We start from the raw sequence: 14,211 nt of genomic DNA, 5'->3' as shown, positions 1-14,211 counted from the left end.
AGCCCCGCCTCCCCACCCTGCAGCTCACACCCCGGAGGCTTGCACCGCGGCCTTCGCCTTCCCCGAGCCTGGACCCTGCCCCTCTGCGGGCCTCGGTGAGTCCGCAGGAGCCCCGCCCCCGAGCGCCCGGCGGCCGTGACGCCCAGGGGCCGGGACGCGGGAGCTCCGCCCACGGGCCTTTCTGCGCAGGCTCCGCAGCCCTGCGCCGCCGGGGCCGGAGGCTGGGACCTGGCGCTGCCATGGAAGACGCTGCGACGCCCCGGCCGACTCCGGGGGTCACGGAAAACCGAGGCGTTCAGTCGGCGGCAGGTCGGGGAGGTAGGCGGGGCGGGAGTCGGAAGGGGCAAAGAAGCCCGCCCGGAGCAGCGAGTCTGCCCGGCCCCGCGGGAGGCCGAGGGCGGGCGCTCACGGCCTGTGTTCCTGGGTGTGTGTCGCAGGAGCCCTGGTGGAGCTCAGCCCGACCCCCGGCGGCCTGGCCCTGGTGAGCCCTTACCACACCCACCGGGCCGGGGACCCCTTAGACCTCGTGGCGCTCGCGGAGCAGGTGCAGAAGGTGAGGAGGCGCGGCCGGGGACGTCAAGGACCATCTTCGGGCTCGCTTGGCCCCCCCAAGCCAAACTGTGGGGTAGCATTTGTCCTTATCTCCGTTCTGCACGCGGGGAAAACTGATGGTCATTGCGAGTCGGTGGCCTGACTCGAACTCTGACCTCCTGAGACCGAAGACCCCTTCCGCGGCGTCTTGAGGGCCCGTTATCTCCCTCGATGGGAAGGTTTGCAGAGCACCCCGATACTCACGATTTCATCTGGGTCTTTTATGGAGAACATCTGTGTGTCCGTTTCATCTGATCACTTGTTGGGAGGGATGCCTGCCACCGACTTTCATTGGCCATAAGGTGCTTCCTTGTCTTTGGAACAAAATGCACATACATATTTCATGGCCTATAAAGCCTTGCACCGGAGTTCCCGTTGTGGCTCAGTGGTTAACGAATCCGACTAGGAACCATGAGGGTGCAGGTTCAATCCCTGGCCTTGCTCAGTGGATTAAGGATCCCGCATTGCCCTGAGCTGAGGTGTAGGTTGCAGCCGAGGTTCAGATCCCGCTTTGCTGTGGCCCTGGCGTAGGCCAGCAGCTACAGCTCAGATTTGACCCCTAGCCTGGGAATCTCCATATGCTGTGGGTGCCACCCTAAACAGACAAACAGAAAACCTGGTTATTGATTCAATTCTTGGAAACTTTTAAATGTATTTGGAACAATTTGAGTATGCGAATCAACTCAACTGTAAATTTTATGGTCTCAATACAGATCAAGTTTTTCCAATGAAAATTTAGCATTCAAATTGATAGATGCTGTGAATATGAAATATACACTTCATATGAAATGTAAAATATCTCTCTAACAATTTTTATATTGATTACATGATGAAATGATGTTTTTTGATATATTGGGTAAATATATTATTAGGATTGATTTTACTTAATTTTTACTTTTAACATGTTCACTAGAAAATTTAAAATTACAGATGCAACTTGCTTCCTATTCTAAAGGATAGTTGCATCAGACTGTAACCTTAACGAAGGCAGGGACCTTTTTCTCATGTTTGCCGGTGCATCCAGGGCCTAGCATGGTGTCTGACACCCAGCAGCTGCTAAGTATATGTTGGTGGAACAGACAAACGCCTGACTTGGCTTAGTTGTTTCTGTTCACTTGTAACACTGGATTATACCTGACTCTTACCTTAAGCTTCCTCAACTAACCAGCAAATTCTCTTAGTATTTATTAGTTCAACTTCTTCTTTTGTTTAACTTAATTGTATACCACTGGAAGTTAATCAGCGTTTCATGAAAGTAACCTGGGGAGTTTTTGACAGCTTTCTGATGTGGTAATCCTTTCCAGTACATGAATTGGTCACATCATTCTCCTGTAGCTTTGAAAGTTATTTATTTTAAGCAATTTCCAATGCCTTCAGTTTGGTTTCCTAGCACATGACTGATAGTAGCATTGTTTCAAGTCTGCATTATCGTGCAGTCTTTTCTTTTCTTTTCTTTTTTTTTAATGGCTGCCCCGGTGGCATGTGGAAGTTCCTGAATCAGGGATTGAATCTGAGCTGCAGCTGTGACCTGTGCCACAGCTGCACCAATACCAGATCCCTTAACCCACTGTGCCGGGCAGGGATCAAACTGGCACCTCTGCAGTGATCTGAGCCGCTGCAGTCAGGTTCTTAATCCACTGTGCCACCCCCATAGTGCAATCTTTAAAAAATGCATTTTAAGTAACAATTAGGAATGCAAATATGAGATGAAGTATAATTGTGATATAAATAAGTCAACTGATGTAGTGGTCAGATTACACATATTACATTAATATGTAGTTAGGTTCCTGTATAGCAGCTGCTAAGTGGCAAACCACAAGTATCTTTGGATTTTCATGGTAAGACCCACACCCAATTTCAGAAATGTTTAAACATGAGAAAATAAGTAGAGACCGGAGGAATAAGTAGGGTTAAGCAAAAGAGCAAGAGGGGAAATGGATGGAGGAGAGGGCCTATTCCATATTATTTGGAAGCAAGAGAAAGCAGGGCGTGTTGGAGGACTGAGAACTCCCCTCCACCCCGCTTTTAGGGCCGCACCTGCACATAGGAATTCCTGGGCTGGGGGTGGGATCAGAGCTGCAGCTGCGGGCCCATGTCACTATCGCAGCAACGCCAGATCCAAGCCACATCTGCGACCTGTGCTGCAGCTTGCAGCAACGCCGGCTCCTCAATCCACTGAGCGAGGCCAGGGATCAAACCGCATTCTCCTGGATACTAATCCGGTTCCCAACCCACTGAGCCACACCGGAAGCTCCAGAGGACTGAAAACTTTGAGTGTGGTTGGAGTCTGGAGTGAAGCAGGTAGCACTCTGGGAAGTAGGAAAGGAGCACTCACTTCCACGGTACAGGTCGTGTCAGCACTGGCTTCTTGTAAGAGTGGGGTTTGAGGTGGCCCGTGGGTAGGTGGCTTCATGGGGGGTGGCGAGAATGGAAAGGGTGTTTTAGGCATCAGCACAGATGTTCTCGGAAGTTGGCGACGGGCTCTGGATAAGAACGTCATAGAAGTCTCACCCTCCTGTGATCCACAGTCCGCTTTTCCTCTCATCCTTAGGCTGATGAATTTGTCCGAGCAAATGCCACCAACAAGCTGACAGTCATAGCTGAGCAAATAGAACATTTGCAAGAACAAGCCAGGAAGGTAAGTCTCGCTTTTAGGTAGGCTTTCATTTTCTTCATTTAGTTCCCAGGGTTGACTGAACTTGCGTATAATCATTGTAGCTTTTTCAGTACCTTCTAGAAATATAGAAGGGCTGAGTGAAATAGAATAAGCCCAAGAAGTTACGTGCAAGGGTTTTCACTGGGAGAAAGCTCAGTGAGGTAAAGCATTAAGAGGAAGAATGTTTGTTTGTTTGTTTTTTGTCTTTTTGCCTTTTCTAGGGCCTCTCCTGCAGCATATGGAGGTTCCCAGGCTAGGGGTCCAGTCGGAGCTGTAGCTGCCAGTCTGCGCCCGAGCCACAGCAACGCCAGATCTGAGCCACATCTGCGACCTACACCACAGCTCAAGGCAATGCCGGATCCCTAACCCACTGAGCAAGGCCAGGGATCGAACCCGTAACCTCATGGTTCCTAGTCGGGTTTGTTAACCAGTGCGCCACGATGGGAACTCCCTGTTTCCACATTTCGAGTGGGATGCTCATTGACGACGAGCGCCTGTGACTTCAAATACGTAATTGCTGACATCTCTGTGGTTCTCAGGTGTTGGAGGATGCCCGCAGAGATGCTGACCTGCACCATGTAGCTTGTAATATAGTGAAGAAACCTGGCAACATTTACTATCTTTATAAACGGGAGAGTGGTCAGAAGTATTTTTCCATTATTTCTCCAAAGGTAAGGGCAGTTCATTTTTGCACAGAAATCTCCTCTAGACTTTGAGAAATGCTCGGGTGTGTGGGGGTGTGTGTACAGGAAAATGTAGGCCTAGGGGTTAAGTGGTTTGCTAGAAAACTGGAGGTGCTGTGAGCCCAGACAGGACTCTAAAAAATATGCATGTACTTAAATCATTTCGCAGTCATTACCTCTGTTAAGGGGGCAATTTGGGAGCTCCAATCGTGGCTCAGTGGTAATGAACCTGACTAGTATCCATGAGGATGCAGGTTCTATCCCTGGCCTCGCTCAGTGGGTTAAGGATCCTGTGTTGCCGTGAGCTGTGGTATGGGTCGCAGATGTAGCTTGGCTCTGGTACTGCTGTGGCTGTGGTGGAGGGTGGCGGCCACAGCTCCAATTAGACCCCTCTCCTGGGAATGTCCATGTGCCGTGAGTGTGGCCCTAAAAAAGAAGAAAAAAAAGGGAGGGATCTGACGTGTGATGTAATGCTTTACAAGATTGATTCTGACTGGTCTGCCGTGAAAAAAGCCAAAAACGAAAATTGTGGTGCAGTTAGGGAATGAGCTCGGTTTCCTCACCTCCTGCCCTGCTCAGAACGGACTCCTTTGCCTCCTCCAGGAGTGGGGGACGAGTCGTCCTCACGACTTCCTGGGTGCCTTCAAGCTACAGCACGACTTGTCCTGGACTCCGTATGAGGACATCGAGAAGCAAGATGCTAAAGTCAGCATCGTGAACAAGTTGCTCAGCCAGCCCGCGGCGCTGCCTCCAAGCACAGAGCCCAGCTTTCAGGGGTTCATCTCCACCGGGAGCGGACCCTGACCAGCCCTGTCCCGGCAAGGACCTCTCACCTCCTTGTTGCCCGATCTCTGCCTTGACGTGGGGGTGGCGTGAGAATCACGGGCGTGTGGGTGACTCCGGAACTTGGGGAAGGTGGTCCTGAGCGAGTGTAAACGCTGTCACCACTGCTTTTAATCGAGATGGTAAAGCATCACGTCGTGTCTTCTGGGGTCCCCTCGGGGTCACAGGCGCCCAGCCAGCCAGTGTCGGAGGGCTGGCCCGTGCGCTGCCCTTCCCCTTGGTCTCCGTCTCTTCTCCCATAAGTTAGAGCGTTAGAGAAAGTGGGTTTCTTTTTCCTGCAAAAAGGTTGGTGCGTCGCTCTCTAGAGAGGACCGTTGTTAGTCTTTTTGTAACTGGAAGGCTCTGGATCGAGCTTGCGGGTGTTTGACAGTTGATGCCATCACTCCAGCTTCACATTCACCTGGGAGCCAGATACTGGGGGCTGGCGCATGATAAACAGCTTGGCCTGGCGAGCGAAAGAGGGTGTGATTCTGGCACTTCTGCACTGTGGGTAAGATTTGGCTTGTTCCGTCCTGCTCTTTCTGCTGAGCTGGGATGACCAGGTTTGAGGAGGGTCAGCCTCTAAACTCACAGAATTTAGACTTGGAAGGGGGGTGGGAGGCTGCCACTAACCGTGACATGAATCCACTGTCTAGCCTCTGTGAGCAGGAGGGCCAGTGTTCGGCCATCTGCAGCAGGAAGGATCCATTCAATGACAGCTTTAGAATGTTGTAGAGGAGAGAGTAGGACAGTGGGTGAGAACCAAGAAAAACAGCTAACTCGTTGATTATGAGTTAACTTAGATTGAAATTCATTTTGACCTGAATTTTTCAGGGATTAGCGGAGGCTGTTGGCTGAGCTCCTTTGGTTTTGACCGAGTTCTTGTGGGACTCGACCCCCTCACTGTCTGTCTGTTCAGTGCAGTTGACTAAGTTGACTAAGTTGACAACATGCTGTTCTTCTGTCAGTGCCATACAGTCTATCACAAGGTGCCATAAAAGGAGTGAGGGGAGTTCCTGCTGTGGCACAGTGGGTTAGTGGTCAGCTTGTCTCTGTGGGGGCACCAGTGCGATCCCCGGCCTGGCACAGTAGGTTGAGGATCGAGCATTGCTGTTCCCTGTGGCGTAGCGTGAAGCTCCAGCCAGGATTTGACCCATGGCCTGGGAACGTCCATACGCTGTGGGTACAGCTGGGAAAGGGAGATAAAAGTGGAGGGGTGTAGTGAGATCTGGACTGGAAATCACAATTGCCCGCATTCCTCTTTGGGGGTGAATGTCCTTTGTGCTGCTCTGCTTGGCGATAGCACAACCCCGTGATCTTGGAGGCCATGGCCTTTCTTTGTAAGCTTTGCTCCTTGTGAGCTGTAAAGGGTCTGCAAAGACCTGGCGTAGGTTGGTGCTAGGTCCTGACGAGGTCACACAGGTGATGCTTGGTCACTCTGTTCATAGGAGGAGGCTGTGTGGAGTCAGCTCCAAAAGCCTCTGGCTGCTCTGCTGCCGGAAGTGGGGGACACACACACTCTCTCTCTCTCTCTCTCTCTCTCTCTCTCTCTCTCTCTCTCTCTCTCTCTCTCTCTCTCTCTCTCTCCCTCCCCCCCCCCCTCCCTCTCTCCCCCACTAATGGTACAGTAGTTGATTCTAACCGCAGAAAGTTTCTCAGATTTTCAGAAGGTCCTGACTTGCGTGGTAATGACACATTTTGCGTAGGTGCTTTATTATTACCTACTGCTGCATTAGTTATCACAAACTCAGGGGCTTAAAACAACGCACATTTATTATTTCAGAATTTCTGGGTCAGGAGATGAGGCACACTTAACTGAGTCCTCTGCTTCAGGGTTTCTCACGAGGCTGAGGTCGAATCACGGGCCCGGCTTGTTTGTGCCTTTCTCAGAAGGTTCAGCTGAAGAGGGCTCTGCTTCCAAGCTCACTTAGATTGTTGGTAGGATTTCAGCTCTGCAAGGGCCGTAGGACTGTAGAGCTGTGTTTCCTAAGGAGGTATGAGCCAGAGGCGGCCCTTCATTCTTTGCCGAAGGGGTCTTACCCGTGCAGCAGCTTTCTTATCAGAGCCGACAAGGGCTGAGAGTCCGCCAGCAGGATGGAAGTTACAGTCTTACATGTTCTCATCGGCCACGGCATCTCACCCCTTTGTTGTGTTCTGTTAATTAGAAACAACTCACTAGGCGGCTCACATTACCCCAGGGCATGAATACCGGAAAGCGGAAGTTTCTGAATCTTGGTGGGTCTGCAGTGCTCAGCTGAGAGGGAGGCCGGAGTGTTATGGGTGGAAGAGGCAGTATTGTACAGCGGTAAAGCCTGGGTGTTAAAGTCGCAGATCTGGACTGGACGCTCAATTCTGACCACACATCCTCCCATCTTGTGTCCCTGCTTCCTCTGTCCTCCTCTCCAGTGCGTTCTGCATACACTCATCAGTCTGATCTTTTGAAACTATAAATTCACCCGACCCTTGACCTTGCCTAGTGGCTGGAGCAGAGGGCAGGGATTCAAGAGCAAGATTTTCCTGTTCACTAGGGTGTGCTGTTTGCACTGACCACCAGGTGGTGCCATTGTGCTTTCCCGGTTGTCTTGAAAATACAAACCCACCTCCTTTTTCTTTCTTTGTTACAAAGGACGTTGCAGTGTTAATTTTTGTGAATACGCCTACAAATCCACCTGACCCATGACATTTCCTAACCACTGGAACAGAAAAGAGCAGCGATTCAAAAGCAAACTTTCTTTTGCTCGGTAAGATGTGCTCCCCACACTGACCACCAGGGAGTGCCACTGAGCCTTTCTGGCTAAGCCAGTTGCCAAGCTTAGAGAAAGTGGCATGGTGAAGTGATTTCGGAGGTGGCATCTCTTAGGGGAACTGGGACCCAGTGATTATATACTGTAACCGTTTTTTATTTACCCATCCATCTGTCCATGCCGTCGTCACTAAGTATTAAGTGTCTCCAGGTTCCGGATTCTGGAGAATAACACAGCCAGGAAGCTCATAGTCTAGACTGGGAGAAAGCAAGTCAGCCTGGTGTAAGAAGGGCTATGATAAAGCTATGCTTGGAATATCGTGGAATACGATATAGTTAGGGAGGGTGCCTAACTCAGCCTGGAGAATTTGACAAGACGTCGGAGGAGCTGACACCTGCTTGGTGTTGAAAAACCGACAAGAGTTAGCGCTTGTCTGGAGGCTCCAGCTGTCCTCTCCTCAGGAAGGTTGTCTTTGGGGGTTGGGGAGGGTTCTTTCTGGGATGGAGTTTGTGAATGAACAAAGGGGTAGCCACTTAACGAGCCCTATCAACCCAGTAATCCTGCCAGTCAGGAAGAGTGTGGTGAGGTAGGTACTGGCCAGAACACGCGTACTTCTGACAGCTGGGAGAGAGACGGATGAGGAATGGGGTGAAAAGCAATTCTGGACAAAATAACCTGTGAGGGACATTGACAAGAAGCAGTACAACGTGTGGGGCAGTGAACATAGTTTAAAATGAAGGCGATGGGCCGGGGGATGTGAGAGAAGAGCTGATTGAAGGATTGGGGGTGAAATGGACCTTTAGAAACCTCATTTTGGCGGCAGAGAAGGAGCTCCTTGAAAACCACCAGGTGCCTCCATCCTAATCCAGGCAAGAGGTGAAGAAAGTCTGAACTAGGATGGTGCTAGATTTTCATCAATTTTTTTGTCTTTTTTTGGCAGCGCCTGTGGCATATGGAGGTTCCCCGGCTAGGGGTTGAATCGGTACTGTAGCTGCCGGCCTACACCATAGTCACGGCGACGTTGGCTCCGAGCCGCGTCTGTGACCCACACCACAGCTCACGGCGACGTTGGCTCCTCTACCCAGTGATGGAGGCCAGGGACCGGACGTGATTCTCATGGTTACTAGTCGGATTTGTTTCCGCCGAGCCACCGTGGGAACGCCCAAGTACTTCATCCATTTAAGGTGTACTTTTCTAACCCCCACATTTTCATCTCTGAGGCCTGGGTGCTTCTGGAAGTCAGCAGTGTCGTGATGTAAGTGGCAGCATTTTTCTCCTTCTTACAGCTACGTAAAACAATGGTGCGTCTTGGGCTGGATGGAGTGTGGCATTTTGAAAGCGCAATAGCTTTCCGTCTTGTTTACTAAAATGCTGTAGCAGGATGAGTAAAAGGGAAGACAGAATCTTAGATAATGCCTGGACTTCCGGCCTTGAGTGTGGGTGTGAGGGGTGGGGGTCTGCTCAGCAAGGTAGGGAAGAACAAGACATCCCTGCTGTTTTCAGGATCGTCCGCATCTGTATTTGCCTCCATCATCCACTGTTCCTCCCCCCTCCTGCGCCCCCAGGTTCCCTGGCGTGAGTGACAGCTGACTGTACCTCCATTTCCCCAGGGCTCTAGAAGGAGGGAAAGCAGGCTTGCTTCTGTCCTTACTTTCTCACATTTTCAGTCAGGCCCCAGGCCTCGAGAATACTGGTGTTGTGGATACAGAGATGAAAAATACTGTTCAGTGAGCTTTTATTCTGCCAGGCCTCCCCATTGTCTGATTTAATGTGGATATAATCCACCATCTTTGAGCTCTTACATAGTATTCCTATTTTACAGAGCTGGAACATCTCAGAGATGAAACAGCTGGCTTGCGGTTATACAGATGCAATGGAGTAGCGGTCAGGTTCAGATATTCCTGTGTGATTTCAGTCTGACCAGACCCATTACTATAACCTGTTTTGGCCAATTAGGATCTCCATGGAGGGGCGTGAATTTAAAATACAAATGCGATAGCGGGACGTGTGCGTGTGGGATTCCGTGGGAGCGGCTCCCCTGAGTATTTACTGGGGAGCGTGCCGAGGATGTGTATCCAGGTTCAGGGAAGTTAAGTCACGCACCTAAGTAAGGCCTCGCAACTTCACAACAACTGAGCCCTCGTTTCCGGCACTGAAGCCCATGAACAGCCCTCCCCGTCCCCAACACAGACACACGCAGAAGATAAGCAGCTGCCAAGCGCCTGGAGGAGTTAGATTCCTGGAGTCCAAAGCAGCAGCGGTTCAGGGCACCACTCCCTCCTCGAAAGCTTTTTTTCTTCGTTTTGATTTGTGACGGCGCTTTCCCTGTCTCCTGGTACTTACACTTTGGACTGCTCTGGGGTCAAGTCCTTGGCCCTCTTCTCTTCTTCTGCTAGGAAATCTAACCATTTCCCACGGCTTTAAATGCCAACCACATGCTTTTTTTTTTTAGGGCCACACCTTCAGCTTCTGGAAGTCCCCAGGCTAGGGGTCACACTGGAGCTGCAGCTTCAGGCCTTCACCACAGCCACAGCAACGCCAGATCCGAACCGAGTCTGCAGCCTACACCAGAACTTACGACAACTCAAGATCTTCTCGTCCACTGGGCAAGGCCAGGGACCAAACCTGCGTCCTCATGGGTGCGAGTCGGATTCTTAACCCTCTGAGCCACGACAGGAACTCCCCAATAACCACATGCTGTGGACACACGAGTGTCCAGTCCAGGTCTCTCCCTGAGTTTCACGCAGACCCATTTATCCAGCAGCCCCCCGCGATGTCATCACAAACCTGACATGTCCCAAATGAAAGTCTTTGAGTTACACCCCACGCCTATGTGGTGGCCAGTCCTGTTTCCATCAGCACCTATGTCACACTGCTGATGAGGCCCCAAACCTAAGTCCTCCTGATTCTGTTTGTTCTTCCCACAGCAATCAGCTCTGTGTTCACAACACACCCCAAGTCTGCTGTTCACCACCGCCCGTACCCCCCCACCCCCGGTCCTTCTGAGGCCAAGCCACCACCATCTCTAGGCTGGACCAATGCAGTGGTCCCCGATTTGCCCCCGCCTCCATTCTCACCCTCCTCCCGTCTGCTTCCACAGAGACTGTTCCCATTGTCTTGAAAATACAGGTCAGGTTATAGCACCTATAAAATAACCCCGTTTCTCATGACGCAGAGTGAAGTCCACACTCCTGCAGGTTGCATGTGACGGTTCCCTCTCAGTGGTCAGCGTGGCCCCTGACCCTGCTGTTCTTGACACACACGGAGCTCATTCCTGCCCCAGGGTCCTTACCTCGGCCGGGAGCACTTCCTCCAAAGGCTTTGCGTGGTTTGTGTGTCCTCGTCCTCCTGGTCTCTCTGCAAACATCCCTTGTTACCCTACCAGAGGCACCAACTCCTCTCACGTCAGCATGCTTCTCCCTGCCTTGATTTCCACGGCGCGTATCATGCTCAGACCTTGTTTGTTGCCGTTTGCGCTGTTGGAGGGTGTCAGTCCTCGGGGGGCAGAAGCAGTACCTGTGTTGTTTACTGCTGTACCCCCAAAACCAGTGTTTGGCATGTAATAAATAACAATGGACCGATGGATGGACACCTGCAGCTCTGTCCTTATGTCCTGCAGGGCATCTAAGTCCGTGAAACCAACAGAGAATGTGAGCCATGTGTGTAACTGAAAAATTTTTAGTAGCTGCATTAAAAAATAAAGAGAAACAGGTGAAATTTAAAAAAAACCTTAAAGAATAAATTTACTCTAATCCACTATATCAAATACATTAACATTTTTGAGTTCCTGCTGTGGCGCAGTGGGTTAAGAATCCAACTGCAGGAGTTCCGTCATGGCTCAGGTGTTAACAAGTCCGACTAGGAACCAAGAGGTTGCGGGTTCGATCCCTGGCCTTGCTCAGTGGGTTAAAGATCCGGCATTGCCATGAGCTGGGGTGTAGGTCAGTATTTGCAGCTTTGAGTTGACCCCTGGCCTGGGAAATTACATATGCCACAGGTGTGGCCCTAAAAGCAAAAAAAAAAAAAAAAATTTAAGTGAGTTACTTTTATATTCTGTTTTTTGAAAAACTATTTAAACTCTGGTAAATGGACAGCTGTTTCAATTTGCATTTCAAGGATTTAGGAGCCCCATTTGTCTAGCGGCCACCCTGTTGGTGCAAGTGTAGACAGCCACCCTGCTATTCCTGTTCTCCACTTCTGTGTGATCCAGAACGGGAGGAAGCTGGAAACTTCGGGCAGTTGGGGAGTTGGGTGTTTCTTTGCTCTCCCTGCTTCCTCTCCCTCTTCTGAAGGAAGCCTGTCCAGGCTCAGATGCATGATCGAGTCCTTAGAATCATAATGTTGTGACGCCTGAGCTTCTGCGCTGTGCCGAGCACTTCATAGAAGCTCATTTAATTCTCACGGCAATCCCATTTTATAAGTTAGGAAATAGGTTTAGCAAATCAAAGTAACTTGTCCAAATTTATACATCTGCTAATTGTTAGAGCTGGAATGTAAGTCTGGTTAAAAGTTAAAGCCAGGGTTATAATCATTATGTGACTGTTTTTATCTTGCCACTTTCACGGTCCACGTGGCCGGACAAATGAAGGGAAACACACATGACAGAAAGAAGTTGACCTGACGTGGGCTCGGACTCAGAACACAGCTTTAGTTCCCTGTGTCCTGGTTCTCCCTTTGAGTTTTTCAGACACCTTAGATGTGACTTTAGCCCCGAACTGTGTTCAGGTCGCAGCTCCGCTAATTAATAACGCTGTAACCTTCAGTAAGATCAGTCCATGCGCCGCTTGCTCTTCTGGAGAATGGGAGGGTTGATCAGGATCCTTCAGAAGATCCAGCAGCACGACGTCTGACGAGCAGTGAGCACAGCGCCCCGGGGCTGGTAGCCCCCTGGGAAGCCCTGGATCCTGTACCCCCCCTTTTCCCCTTCCCGCCGCTCCGACGCCAGCTGCGCCCCTTCTCTTCTGCATACTCTGTAGAGCCCTGGAGGCTGTTGCTGGAGGCTGTTGCTGCTGGAATTTAGCATGAGGGTAGGTCAGAGAGTGTGGGGCTGGTGTTGGAACTGGTGCTTGGGATCCTGCTCAGGCGTAACACGTTTTTTGGTTTTTGGCTGTGCCTGTGTCATGTGGAGGTTCCCAGTCTAGGGACCTGGGCCGCTGCAGTGACAAGCTAGATCTTTAACCTGCTGAGCTACCAGGGAACTCCCAAACAAGTTTCATCCCGTTGCGGAATCTGGGCACCTCAGAGAGGCTCTTAGCGTCTCCCTTTCCCTCCTCGCCCGCCCTTGGGATCCCGTCGCACAGTGGCTCCTGGTCCCGCTACTTCCCGTTTCTTTCTGTTGTTGTCCAACAGTGTATCCCTGCTCCAGCCTCGCTCATGGCTCACGCAGGCTTACAGAGCTTTTGTCCACATTGGCTGCCAGAATAATCTTTCTAAAGCAGCTTGACCGTGTCACTTCCCTACTAAAATTGGCTGTTTTCAGGACTGAGTGTAAATTACTCAACTCGTTCTTGATCCAGTAAATACTGCAGTGGGGTGGGAGGGTACATTATTCCAGAGCCTTCGCTCTAGGCGCAAAGATACAGCAGTGAACCAGGCATGGCCAGAGCCCTGCCCACACGGAGCTTCCCGGGGCCTCCGCCGTCTGGAGCCGGCATCCCTTACAGCCTGTCTTCCCGCGGCTCCTCCCGTCCACACCCGCGCGCCACGCATGGGTCCCTTCCCCACCGTCGGAACCTAACGATAGACGAGCGCCCTCCTCTCCGATCCCTCCGTTCTGGCTGTGCACATCTGGCTGTGCACATCTGCAACGTCCGCGGCTCCCCTGCGAGGTGAGGCCCGCTCCCGGCCCCTCCCTGCCTCTCTGGGATTGTGAGCTAAGAGCCGGGGGCGAGAGGCTTGGGGCCGCGCGGCGCCCCCCTCGCCGCGGCTGGGTCCCCATCCGCCCACAGTCAGCCGAGGAAGGAGGGCGCCCTCGCCCCGTCCAGGAATGCCTGGTCCCCAGGTGAGCATCCGCGGCCGCACGGAGCGCGCCTGCCCCGGAGAGCTGCGCGGGGCCGGGGCCCAGCCCAGGCTCCAGCTCTCCCCCCTTGGCGCCGGGCGCAGGGCGGCGGCGCCGCTCTCGCAGGACCCAGCGAGCAGCAGGCGAGGGCTGGCGGGAAGGGGAGCCCTGCTGCCCGTCTGCCGCTTTCGGGAGGCGGGCTCCCCGCTGCGGCTCCGGGCCTCTGGGGCAGGGGCGTGGGATGCGGAGGGGCCGAGGCGGGGCGCGTCTCTGCCGAGCTCCGCGTGGGGCTTTCGCGCTCCCGATGCTGCGCCAGGGCTTCCGGGCGAGGAACCGACGCGGCCGAGCCTTTGCCCTTTGCGAGGTCGGGGTCCCCCGCGCCTCGGCCTCGTCCGCCAGCGGCCCGGCGGCTGCTGTTTCTGCCCGCGCAGCCTCTTCCCCTCACTCCCGCGTCTGGGGACTGGTTTCCTCTGCCTCCGCCTCTAGCCTTCGCGGCCGCCCTCCACTCCCAGCTCCTCCGACCCAGACGCCCCCGCCGGTCCCCCGGCTGCCTCTCGCTGCTGCGGCCTCCCTTCCGCCTGGGCCTGCAGGCAGCCCTCTGTCCCAGGGATGCAGCCTCCTCACGGGGCTTGTCCCCTGGCAATCTCCTTTGTCGGGAAGCCCCCGCGAAGCCTCTGCTTATGCTGAGAGACCCCCTTTGTCAATGCCACAGTTTTG

The 14,211-nt window shown here is 52.5% G+C and overlaps 1 protein-coding gene across 2 annotated transcripts; it reads left to right on the top strand.

The window, feature by feature from the left end:
* On the top strand, positions 143–11,224 carry C6H1orf50 (chromosome 6 C1orf50 homolog). 2 transcript variants are annotated; one of them, XM_003356499.5, is made up of 5 exons: positions 143–318; positions 438–553; positions 3,143–3,229; positions 3,787–3,918; positions 4,534–11,224. In XM_003356499.5, exons 1-5 carry the CDS (start codon positions 240–242, stop codon positions 4,732–4,734), a joined length of 615 nt encoding a protein of 204 aa, XP_003356547.2. In that variant the 5' UTR covers positions 143–239; the 3' UTR covers positions 4,735–11,224. The 2 variants fall into 2 exon arrangements, with proteins under 2 accessions (XP_003356547.2, XP_005665566.1); XM_005665509.3 differs by having other exon boundaries at positions 164–309.

This window comes from Sus scrofa, chromosome 6 (genome assembly GCF_000003025.6).
Source record: "Sus scrofa isolate TJ Tabasco breed Duroc chromosome 6, Sscrofa11.1, whole genome shotgun sequence".
Lineage (NCBI taxonomy): Eukaryota > Metazoa > Chordata > Mammalia > Artiodactyla > Suidae > Sus > Sus scrofa.
The sequence above is the reverse complement of the archived record's forward strand: the minus strand, read 5'-3'. Positions and strand labels throughout refer to the sequence as shown.

Coding starts and splice junctions, on each gene's coding strand:
- C6H1orf50 (XM_003356499.5), top strand. CDS start 240: ATGGAAGACGCTGCGACGCCCCGGCCGACTCCGGGGGTCACGGAAAAC. Junction 3,230..3,786: donor TGCAAGAACAAGCCAGGAAG/GTAAGTCTCGCT, acceptor TGTGGTTCTCAG/GTGTTGGAGGATGCCCGCAG. Junction 3,919..4,533: donor TTTCCATTATTTCTCCAAAG/GTAAGGGCAGTT, acceptor TGCCTCCTCCAG/GAGTGGGGGACGAGTCGTCC.